General features: G+C 39.6%; 1 protein-coding gene across 1 annotated transcript in view; it reads left to right on the plus strand.

The window, feature by feature from the left end:
* The window catches only part of adamts9 (ADAM metallopeptidase with thrombospondin type 1 motif, 9), a 153,952-nt gene that overhangs the window by 38,869 nt on the left and 102,273 nt on the right, over positions 1–12,810 (plus strand). Inside the window, exons 8-9 of the mRNA XM_061875256.1 lie at positions 1,227–1,332; positions 9,960–10,106. Coding sequence (XP_061731240.1) covers positions 1,227–1,332; positions 9,960–10,106 — 253 coding nt within the window. The remainder of the gene's footprint in view (positions 1–1,226; positions 1,333–9,959; positions 10,107–12,810) is intronic.

A 12,810-nucleotide genomic window follows, 5' to 3' on the forward strand; every position in this document is an offset into this window, starting at 1 on the left:
CGCTTTTTCTCTAGTGACTCAAAGCGCTTTACATAGTGAAACCCATTATCAATTTTTTTTTTTTTTTACATTTAAACCAGTGTGGGTGGCACTGGGAGCAGGTGGGTAAAGTGTCTTGCCCAAGGACACAATGGCAGTGACTATGATGGCGGAAGCGGGATTCGAACCTGCAACCCTCAAGTTGCTGGCCCGGCCCTCTACCAACCGAGCTATACCACATATATATATATATATATATATATATATATATATATATATATATATATATATATATATATATATATATATATATATATATATATATATATATATATATATATATATATATACATATACATATACATATATATATATACACATGTATATACATATATTCATATATAAACATATACATACACATATATATACATACATATATACATGTATATACATATATATATACATACATATATACATGTATATATATATATATATACATGTATATATATATATATGTATATACATATATACATGTATATATATATATATATATATATATATATATATATACATGTATATACATGTATATATATACATATATATATATATATATATATATATATATATATATATACATGTATATATGTATGTATATATATGTATATACATGTATATATGTATGTATATATATGTGTATATATGTGTATATATATGAATATATGTATATACATGTGTATATGTATATATATATATGTATATGTATGTATATATATATATATATATATATATATATATATATATATATATATATGTATGAAAATACTTGACTCTTAACCACGCCCCCCACCCCCTGAAATCGGAGGTCTCAAGGTTGGCAAGTATGATCTAAATGTGCGCGTATAATTTATACACATCTGAAAAGGACAAGAGGTAGAAAAATGGATGGATGGATGGAATTTATACACACATACACATTGGCCCGCCCAACACATTTTTTTTCTCTCAATCTGGTCCCTGAGTCAAAATATTTGCCCAGCTAAGGTTTAATGGAACCACCTACAAGTCGCAAATATACTTTATTGAAATTTTTGAAATATCGTTTTCTATTTTGGGAAAAACTGCAACGGAAACGCAGATAATGTAATACAAGTCTTGTATCACATTCACATGGAAAAAAAATGGCTGGTTGGTATGAATTGCTTCATCATCATCCGGGGAAGTTGAAGTAGTCCTCCTTACCTTTTCAGGACTGGCGGAGTTGGGCACGGTGTGTGATCCGTACAGGAGCTGCAGCATCAGCGAGGACAACGGCCTCAGCACGGCGTTCACCATCGCCCATGAACTGGGTCACGTGTAAGTACTTTGTTGTACGACTGCCTTCAGTTGCACTTGAAAGGCTCGCCAGGAACGTGCACATGCCTTCCAAGCACTTTACTTTACAGCAGGGGTCACCAACCTTTTTGAAGGCAAAAGCTACTTCTTGGGTACTGATTAATGGGAAGGGCTACCAGTTTGATACACACTTAAATAAATTGCCATAAATAGCCAATTTGCTCAATTTACCTTTAATAAATAGATCTGTATATATATCAAAAAATGGGGATTTCTGTCTGTCATTCCGTCGTACATTTTTTTTCCTTTTACGGAAGGTTTTTTATAGTGAATAAATTATTTAAAAAAAAATGTTTAGAAGGGGAGAAAACCCCCCAAAAAATGAAAATTAAATTTTGAAACATAGTTTATCTTCAATTTCCATCCATCCATTTTCTACCGCTTATTCCCTTTCGGGGTCGCGGGGGGCGCTGGCGCCTATCTCAGCTACAATCGGGCGGAAGGCAGTGTACACCCTGGACAAGTCGCCACCTCATCGCAGGGCCAACACAGATAGACAGACAACATTCACACTCACATTCACACACTAGGGCCAATTTAGTGTTGCCAATCAACCTATCCCCAGGTGCATGTCTTTGGAGGTGGGAGGAAGCCGGAGCACCCGGAGGGAACCCACGCATTCACGGGGAGAACATGCAAACTCCACACAGAAAGATCCCGAGCCTGGATTTGAACCCAGGACTGCAAGAACTTCGTATTGTGAGGCAGACGCACTAACCCCTCTGCCACCGTGAAGCCCATCTTCAATTTTTTCAATCTTCAATCTTCAATTTCGACTCTTTAAAATTCAAAATTCAACCGAAAATAATGAAGAGAGAAACTAGCTAATTCGAATCTTTTTGAAAAAATTAAAAAAATTATTTATGGAACATCATTAGTCATTTTTCCTGATTATCAATCCAATCCACTTTATTTATATAGCACATTTAAACAACAATAACGTTTCCAAAGTGCTGCACAGCCATGTTAAAAACAATATTATGCTCCACCAATGACTGAATAAAACAAAAAATGAATAAAAATAAAACCAATAAAAACAATACAAAAACAAATATGATTAAAAACTATTTTAAAGGGTAAAATCAATTAAAACAGTAAAATAAAAATCAAAGTGTATAAAAAACACAGAGGACAACAGAGGACAGAGGACCACACAACTCACGTAGTGTTAAAAGCCAAAGAATAAAAGTGGGTCTTAAGACGAGACTTAAAACACTCCACTGTGGAAACAGTTTGAACATGGAGGGGCAGAGTGCTCCAGAGCTTAGGGCCGACCACAGAGAAGGCCCTGTCTCCCCTGGTCTTAAGTCTGGTCTTGGGCACCACGATTAAGATTAATTTTAGAATTTTGATGACATGTTTTAAATAGGTTAAAATCCAATCTGCATTTTGTTAGAATATATAACAAATTGGACTAAGCTATATTTCTAACAAAGACAAATCATCATTTCTTCTGGATTTTCCATCCATCCATCCATTTTCTACCGCTTATTCCCTTTTGGGGTCGCGGGGGGCGCTGGTGCCTATCTCAGCTAAAATCGGGCGGAAGGCGGGGTACCCCCTGGACAAGTCGCCACCTCATCGCAGGGCTAACACAGATAGACAGACAACATTCACACTCACATTCACACACTAGGGCCAATTTAGTGTTGCCAATCAACCTAACCCCAGGTGCATGTCCAGAACAAAAATTTTCTAAGAAACTCAAAAGATTTTGAAATAATATTTAAATTTGATTCTACAGATTTTCTAGATTTGCCAGAATATTTTTTGGGGAATTTTAATCATAATAAGTTTGAAGAAATATTTCACAAATATTCTTCGTCGAAAAAAACAGAAGCTAAAATGAAGAATTAAGTTAAAATGTATTTATTATTCTCTACTAGGGATGCACCGATTAATCGGTAACCGAATATATTCGGCCGAATATGGCAAAAAAAAGCCACATTCGGCCTTCGGTGGAATGAGTTAAAAACATGGCCGAATAGTGGCGTGTGACGCAATTTTTTGACGCGGTGACGCAATCAACGCGGTGATGTTGTGTACCTTTATAAGTGTATGAGGTTACAAGCACACTTAATTGAGATTTAGTGGGGCCTCTGTTTACATTATTAGCCTGTTGTGTAGGCTACCTGTATAAGTGTATGAGGTTACAAGCACACACTTAATTGAGATTTACTTGAGCCTTCTGTTTACATTATTAGCATATCTACTGTGGCTAAGCAGACTTTTGCCAAAAGGACAATAATTCATTTGTTGTGGGTTTATCCACTTTAATGCACTTTATTTTTTTTTTGGAATGCATGTTTTGTTTGAAGGCCTAATATAAATGAAAAACTTTGTGCTTTTTTTTTGAAAAGCAAAGACTACTGGATTATTAAATAAATGGCAATATTAAATAAAAAATTACTTTATTTGAAAAACATGTCTAAATATTTATTCTAGGCTATTTATGCAATATAAAAAAAATTGTGAAAAACTGCATTCATTATTCGGTCTTCGGCCAAGCGTTTAAATTTTATTTGGCTTTGGTTTCGGCCACAAATTTTCATTTCGGTGCATCCCTATGCTCTACAAAAAAAAATACTTGAACATTGATTTAAATTGTCAGGAAAGAAGAGGAAGGAATTTAAAAGGTAAAAAGGTATACGTGTTTAAAAATCCTAAAATATTTTTTAAGGTTGTATTTTTCTCTAAAATTGTCTTTCTGAAAGTTATAAGAAGTAAAGTTAAAAAAAAAAATGCATTTATTTAAACAAGTGAGGACCAAGTCTTTAAAATATTTTCTTGGATTTTCAAATTCTATTTGAGTTTTGTCTCTCTTAGAATGAAAAATGTCTAGCAAAGCGAGACCAGTTTGCTGGTAAATAAATACAATTTAAAAAATTGATGCAGCTCACTGGTAAGTGCTGCTATTTGAGCTATTTTTAGAACAGGCCAGCGGGCGACTCATCTGGTCCTTACGGGCTACCTGGTGCCCACGGGCACCGCGTTGGTGACCCCGGCTTTAGTGTGTCGCCTAGTTCCTTTCCCAGTTGACGACCTTCGCCCTGGTCGGCCTGTGCAAACTCTGTTTTTGTCCAAAGTCTTGAGTCACCCAGCGCCTGTGCCCGTTAGCTCTGCTATGGAGACTGTTACAGACCTCATCATCTCTAGCAAATGCTCTTTCCGACCGCTAACAAACGGCGGGATTGTTGTATTCCGTTTTTATCCGCGCGACGACAGCTTAGCAGTGTTGTATGGTACCTGTCAGGTGGGCTGCTGAGTAGCTCAAAGGGAGGAGGGCAGAGTGGGGCTGTCCAGTACGGACCAGGACTATTGTTTCCTCACTCTGCAAGAGCTTTCACAACACGTATGTAGCGCTCGGCTTCACTGTGACTACGGCGAAAGCTGGGTTTCATTCATGTTCATTTTCTTTTATTTAACCTGGTAAGAACTCATTGAGGTTAACATCTATTTTGCAAGAGGGCAGCAAAAACAGACTTCATTAATATCTGGAAACAACATCAAAAAACAGCAGCAGTCACACTAGAGTTAAAAGTGGCGTATTCACAATGTCCAATGAAATTCTAAAAAAGTTATGACAGACCATCTCAAAGAAACGGAATGGAATTTAGCATTTTTTTTTTACTGAATTGGCCACCCAAAATGTACATGAAAATAAAGAAAGTGGGTTTTACAATATTAACTATGAATTAAAGCTGCAAGCAGCGTTGGTCGGGTCCGCCTAAGTCAGACCTACTTAGAGGTCTTTGTTTCATGTCTCTACGACATTCCTAACAGAAGTTACAAGCAGTTTTGTCTGGGTTTTTTCCTAGGGGGCGCTAGGAGCGCAATTTTGACTTTTGGGGTTTGGTTTTTTATTAGATAGCAATTTTCGTCAGTCCTGATGTGTGTGTAAAATTTGGTGAGTTTTGAAGCATGTTAAGGGGGTCAAATTACAGATCAGCGTTTCTGGATGTTGTTGATAAATGGCTTTCGCTTTGCATAGTAGAGCTTTAACTTGCACTTTGAAGCATTTTAAGGGGGTCAAATTACAGTTTAAAGAGGCCAAAATGACATTTTTTAGGAAACTTTGCGCAGGGGTTCTTTGAAGGCGCGTAAATTCCAAACCGGAGCAGTAATCAAAACTTTGTTGGATAGTTTTGATCAAAAGGGTTCAATCTCTCTCCTGTGCGAGTTTGAAGCCGAAACGACAAACGCACTCGGAGGAGTTTACGTTTGAAAAAGGTGACGGGTTTTTACAAAACTTTTATTTTAAAGGGGTAATTTTTAACTTCCTGTTGATTTTTGCCGAAAGATGTCAATTATCTAAATGTAGGTCTAAGTCAGACCTACATAGAAGTTTTTGTTTCATTTCTTTCCGGCATTCCTACGGGAAGTTACAAGCAATTTTGTTTGTGTTTTCTTCCTACGAGCAGTTTTTGCTGTGTCTTATTCAAAAATTGCACTAGAGTGCAATTTTGAGTATTGGGATTTGTTTTTCTCATTAGATCGCAATTTTCGCCAGTCCTGATGTGTGTGCCAAGTTTGGTGAGTTTTGAAGCATTTTGAGGGGGTCAAATTACAGCTCAAAGAGGCAAAAATAGCATTTTTTGCAAAAATTTTGCTTTGAATGGGTCTTTGCCAAATTTTTGTTGATTTTTGCCCTAGAAGATACAATTATGAAATCTAGGTCTAAGTCAGCCCTACATAGAGGTTTTTGTTTCATGTCAATTTTCGCCCGTCCTGATGTGTGTGCCAAGTTTGAGTTTTGAAGCATTTTAAGGGGGTCAAATTACAGCTCAAAGAGGCGAAAATAGCATTTTTTGCGAAAATTTAGCTTTGAATGTTTTTTTGCAAAATTTTTGTAGATTTTTGCCCTAGAAAGTAAAATTTTGAAATGTAGGTCTAAGTCAGCCCTACATAGAGGTTTTTGTTTCATGTCTCTACGACATTGCTAACGGAAGTTACAAGCAGTCTGTTTTTTTTTCTTCCTAGGGGGCGCTAGCGCGCAATTTTCAATTTTGGGTTTTGGTTGCTTAATATGTTGGGAAGGCCCACCGTACCGATGTGTGTGTGCCAAGTTTGGTGAGTTTTGAAGCATTTTGAGTCAAATTGCAGCTTAAAGAGGCAAAAATAGCTTTTTTTGCGAAAATTTTGCTTTGAATGGGTTTTTGCCAAATTTTTGTTGATTTTTGCCCTAGAAGATACGGTTATGAAATCTAGGTCTAAGTCAGCCCTACATAGGTTTTTGTTTCATGTCTCTACGACATTGCTAACGGAAGTTACAAGCAGTCTGTTTTTTTTTTCTTCCTAGGGGGCGCTAGATCGCATTTTTGATTTTCGGGTTTTTTTTTTTATTAGATGGCAATTTTCGCCCGTTCTGATGAGTGTGTGAAATTTGGTGAGTTTTGAACCATGTTCAGGGGGTCAAATTACAGTTCAAAGAGGTGGCGGAATAATAATAATAAAACGGACCAGTTTCAATAGGGTGGAGTCCTTTTGCAATGGGCCTGCGGACCCTAAAAACAGCAGCAGTCACACTATAGTTAAAAGTAGCGTATTTTACGGTGCTGTACAGTATGTTTGTTTGGGTCCTTTTTTATCAAGAACATGAATACCAAAAGTATTCTAAAAAAGTTATGACAGACCATCTCAAAGAAACGGAATGGAATTTAGCATTTTTTTTTACTGAATTGGACACCCAAAATGTACATGAAAATAAAGAAAGTGGGTTTTACAATATTAACTATGAATTAAAGCTGCAAGCAGCGTTGGTCGGGTCCGCCTTTGGCCGCTGCCAAGCCCTGGTCTAAGTCAGACCTACATAGAGGTCTTTGTTTCATGTCTCTACGACATTCCTAACATAAGTTACAAGCAGATTTGTCTGGGTTTTTTCCTAGGAGGCGCTAGGAGCGCAATTTTGACTTTTGGGGTTTGGTTTTTTATTAGATGGCAATTTTCGCCAGTCCTGATGTGTGTGTAAAATTTGGTGAGTTTTGAAGCATGTTAAGGGGGTCAAATTACAGATCAGCGTTTCTGGATGTTGTTGATAAATATAGCTTTCGCTTTGCATAGTAGAGCTTTAACTTGCCCTTTGAAGCATTTTAAGGCGGTCAAATTACAGTTTAAAGAGGCAAAAATGACTTTTTTTAGGAAACTTTGCGTCGCTTCTCTTTTACTTCTCGGACCATCATCTCCATAGACATCTTTTACAATCTACCAAAACACAATAAAAATGTAACAAACAGTCTGTTGAGATCCGCTTTTTGGATCCTCCACATATTATTGTTTGTGGTTCCATTTTTATTTTCACTCTGCGTCTGATCCTATTATTTCCTGTTTAAGTCGGTCACCATGGTAGCTTATTAGTTTCACCTGTTTCTCACGGCCCTGCACACCTATCCTCACTAATCACCTGCCTTATATAAGCCTGCATCTTTTGTTGTTCGGTCTGGGATCCAAATTTGTTCATGCACAACGGTACGTCTGCTTTGCGCTTTTGCTTACATGCAAATTTCAGTATAATTCTCGCCAGCTCTCACGCTGCGCACTTTTATTCAATCTTAGCTCTCATGCTAGATGTTTGTTTTCCCCTTTGTGTGCCTATGTGCCAGTTTAGTTTACTATTTGTTTATCCTAGCTTTCATGCTAGCGTCTTTTGTTTGCCTTTTCTTAGCTCCAGTATTTTTGTTCTCGAGCACCTTTTGTTAGATAAATCATTAGTTCATACCTTTTGCTGTGTTCAATTTTCGACGCATCCTCGAGGGAATCGAACCCTGGTACCACGATGCCGAGCAGGCGTAACACAATCTAGGGTAATGAACACCTACAATATGATACATTATCACTTTTCTGTAGACCTTTGTTGTAAAAATGTGTTTCGGGCTGGCTCCTCTGAAAACAAACCCCGCCCACTCTGCTTTGTTCCTGGTCTGAGGTGCTGTGACGTGGATTAACTCGTAAAACACTCAAAAGCGCAGATTTCAACCATTGAAATACTTTCTATAGTTCAAGACGTGCGGTCATTTAAAAACAGCACTGCGCTTCATAATGGCGGCCGTAGTTTTGATGGTAAAGGTCTAAAAAAATACCGTATTTCCTTTGATTACCGCCGGGTTTATAGTATTCGCCTGCCTAGAATCAAACTCGTTTCGCAAAATAATTAGCGCATGCTTAGCACTACCGCCGGCTCAGGATTAACGCCATGCGCTAATTTTTATTAGCGCCTGTCTAGAATTTCCGCCGGGTCAAACTCGTTTCGCCAAATAATTAGCATATGCCTAGAATTTCCACCGGGTCAAACTCGTCACGTCACAAGTGACACTTCCCCTGTCATCATTTTCAAAATGGAGGAGGCTGATTACAATCATTTGAAATCGCATAAAGGGAAGAATATTAAGAGCTATTCAGTAGGATTTAAGGTCCAAGCTATTGAATATGCTAAAAAAAACAGTAAGCAGCTATGTTTTATTAATATACCGTAGCTGCGTGTGTCAAATATGAGTCATTAAATGACTCCCGCCTCCCGGTGGTAGAGGGCGCTAGTGATCCTTCTTGCGACTACTCGGCTGCAGAAGAAGTGACAACAAGCAGCGATCGTTTATTTTTTCCTCTCGCTTGCACTTTTAACATGGAGGATGACATATCTAAAATAAAAACAGTTTTCTAAACTGGACTTTCAATCTAAGAAGGAGGTAATAAAGGAAGATCTCCATCGAGACAGGGAGACTTTTAAAACTGAAGAAAGATAAGGAAGACTTCTATAAAGAAGTTATCGATTCTTTTGATCAGAAGGAGCTGGCATGGACTTCGTTTATAAGTAAAGGTAAGACCATAATAACATGTTTTTTTTTATTAAATGTGCTTTTCATGATGGTATACTTACATCACACTCAAATTTATAAGCGCAGGCCTAAATTTACCGCATGCCTTTGGTAAGCGCCAGAGTGAGAAGAGGTTTTAGATTAATTAGCGCCCCGGCGGCAATTCAAGGAAATACGATTTGTAGAACAGTGGTCCCCAACCACCGGGCCGCGGCCGTGGCCAGATTGGTACCGGGCCGCAGAAGAATTTTTTATATAAAAAAAAAATATATATATATTTTTTTTATTTTTTATTAAATCAACATAAAAAACACAATATACACTTACAAATAGTGCACCAACCACAAAAAAACTCCCTTTTTCATGACAAAAACGGTCATTTTTCATGACAAAGAAGAAAAAAAAAAAAAGAAAAAAAAGGACAACTCCCCCGGGCCGCGGGACAAATTATTAAGCGTTAACCGGTCCGCGGATACAAAAAGGTCGGGGACCACTGATGTAGAACATCCGTCGGGCCGGATTGAAAATCTAAATGGGCCGCATGTGGTCCAGGCCTGGATTAGACACACCTTTGTTTAGGCCGCAGGGTTCAAAGCTTGGGGAAAAAGTAGCAACTCACAGTCCAGAAAACACAGTACTTTTTTTGCATCAACCAACTCTTCCTTACACTTTCAAGTATTGTCCGTTTTTTTTGTCATTTTGAATTTGCACGCCCCGCAGGTCACGGGTTGGAAGGTAAGACGAAGGCAATTGACAGAGGCTCTGTGTTCTCTCTGCAAGGTTCAACATGCCTCATGATGACAGCAACAAATGCAAGGAGGACGGCGTAAAGATCCAGCAGCACGTGATGGCTCCCACGCTCAACTACAACACCAACCCTTGGATGTGGTCCAAGTGTAGCAGGAAGTACATCACAGAGTTCCTCGAGTATGTCACAATCCTTTTTCCTTACGATTTTTCCAGAAATATACACGGCTTTGATGGTTTTCTTTCTCATTTGGATAAATTGCTCCGACAACTGCAGTAAATCGGATCATTTGTGGCACGTTAGGTAGAAAGGGGTGTGAAGATACTGATAGAATGGTCAGTGGGGGTGCAACAAAAGTTGGGTGTTAGTGGACACTTGACCATGGGTCCTCACAGGGGTGCGTTTCCCACCTAGGCCTTCAGTGATGACCCACTTCAATGATCCATCCATATTCTTCCGCTTATCCGCGGTCGGGTCGCAGGGGTAGCAGCCTAAGCAGGGAAGCCCAGACTTCCCTCTCCCCAGCCACTTCGTCTAGCTCTTCCCGGGGGATCCCGAGGCGTTCCCAGGCCAGCCGGGACACATAGTCTTCCCAACGTGTCCTGGGTCTTCCCTGTGGCCTCCTACCGGTTGGACGTGCCCTAAACACCTCCCTCGGGAGGCGTTCGGGTGGCATCCTGACCAGATGCCCTTCAATGATTACCTCTTAAAATACCATAATTCATGACCACGGCTGGAGAAATACTACACAAATATACACTAGGCCAGGGGTGCCCACACTTTTTCTGCAGGCGAGCTACTTTTCAATTGACCAACTCGAGGGGATCTACCTCATTTATATATATCATTTGTATTTATTTATTTATGAAAGACACATTTTTGTAAACAAGTTAAATGTGTTTAATGATAATACAAGCATGTGTAACACATATAGATGTCTTTCTTTCACCAAGACAAGAATATAAGTTGGTGTATTACCTGATTCTGATGACTTGCATTGATTGGAATCAGACAGTAATGATGATAACGCCCACATTTTCAAATGGAGGACAAAAAAAGTTGTCCTTTCTGTACAATACCACATGAAAGTGGTTGGTTTTTGGCATTTAATTCATCCAGCTTCCATACACTTTACAAGAAAAACATTGGCGGCAAATTCCGTAGCTTGCTTGATTGACATTCACGGCACCCGAGGGTCTTGTGAGATGACGCTGGCTGCTGCCAGTTCATTATTATGAAAAAATGACAGAGAGGAAGGCGAGAAACACTTTTTATTTCAACAGACTTTCGCGCCGTCCCTTCCGTCAAAACTCTAAAGGCCGACTGCACATTTCCTATCTTCACAATGAAAGCCCTGCTTCATGCTGTCTGCGCTAACAAAATAAGAGTCTCGGAAAGCTGGCGTGCACAAGTGATGTGCACGCCAGCTTTCTGAGGGCTCGCTTGTGCACGCCAGTTTTCCGAGACTGTATTTAATTAGCGCAGGCAGCATGAAGCCGGGCTTTTATTGTGAAGATAGGAAATGTGCAGTCGGCCTTTAGAGTTTTGACGGAAGGTACGGCGCGAGAGTCTGTTGAAATAAAAAGTGTTTCTCGCCTTCCTCTCGGTCATATTTTCATAATAATGATCTTGCAGCAGCCAGCGTCATCTCACAAGACCCTCCGGTACCGTGAATGTCATTTAAGTGACGTCTTGGTGAAGATTGATGATCACTAATTTTTAGGTCTATTTTTTTTAAAAGCCTGCCTCGAGATCGACTGACACACCCCCCGCGGTCGACTGGTAGCTCGCGATCGACGTAATGGGCACCCCTGCACTAGGCATTAGAGATGCGCGGCTAGGCAATTATATCATCCGCAACCGCATCTCTAAAGTCGTCATCCACCCGCCGTCCACCCCAACCAACATTCTATCAGGACCGTACACGCCCGCAAACCGCCCGCTGAAATACATCAGAAGTTTTCCGCAGAACTATTTAAACCTGTTTCACAGAATAACGATGACAATTGGAGCCGCTAACGTTCCCGCGACTATCCAATAGCGTTCATACTGATAACAAAAAGCGATTGCCTTAGACACCTTCAACAACATGTACGACCCGATTGTTGGTCCGGCAACATGTTATGTGCGGCTTCCGCATTTATAAGTACAAGATTGAAAGGCATACTGGGTGACACAGAGTACACTGATGGTTGTGATATAAACGACTTTAACACTTACTAATATGCGCCACGCTGTGAAGCCACACCCAACAAGATTGACAAACACATTTCGGGAGAACATCCTCACAGTTACACAACATAAACGCAACACAACAAATACCCATAATCCTTTGTATTCATGACACTTCCTGAATATATTTTACACCCCCGCGCCCGCAACCCCGGCCATCTTACCGGCGGTTTGCTGCTGGCGGGGTGTATAAAATAGTCAGGATGTGTCATGAATACAAAGGATTATGGGTATTTGTTGTGTTGCGTTTATGTTGTGTTACTGGGAGGATGTTCTCCCGAAATGTGTTTGTCGGTTTTAATTGGTGTGGCTTCACAGCGTGGCGCATGTTACTAAGAGTGTTAAAATTGTTCATGTCACAACCATTAGTGTACTCTTAGCGTCTCTTATTATCTTCTTGGCGTTATGACACGGGTCTTAAATGGCACTTTGGATGGCAAAGGATACCGATCACACAACCATGCATATCAAATATTCCCGGGATGGTTCAACCGCCACCTGCCCGGAATCTAATTAAAATCTATTTTTTCGTCATGTCAACCGCCTGACCCGCGGTTTAACCGCGGACTCCGCGGATGAGACCGCAAACCGCGCATCTCTACTAGGCATTGAATCACCTCAACATTGGCTATTTTTCGACGCTTTTAAAAA

This window comes from Nerophis ophidion, linkage group LG16 (assembly GCF_033978795.1).
Source record: "Nerophis ophidion isolate RoL-2023_Sa linkage group LG16, RoL_Noph_v1.0, whole genome shotgun sequence".
NCBI classification, from domain to species: domain Eukaryota; kingdom Metazoa; phylum Chordata; class Actinopteri; order Syngnathiformes; family Syngnathidae; genus Nerophis; species Nerophis ophidion.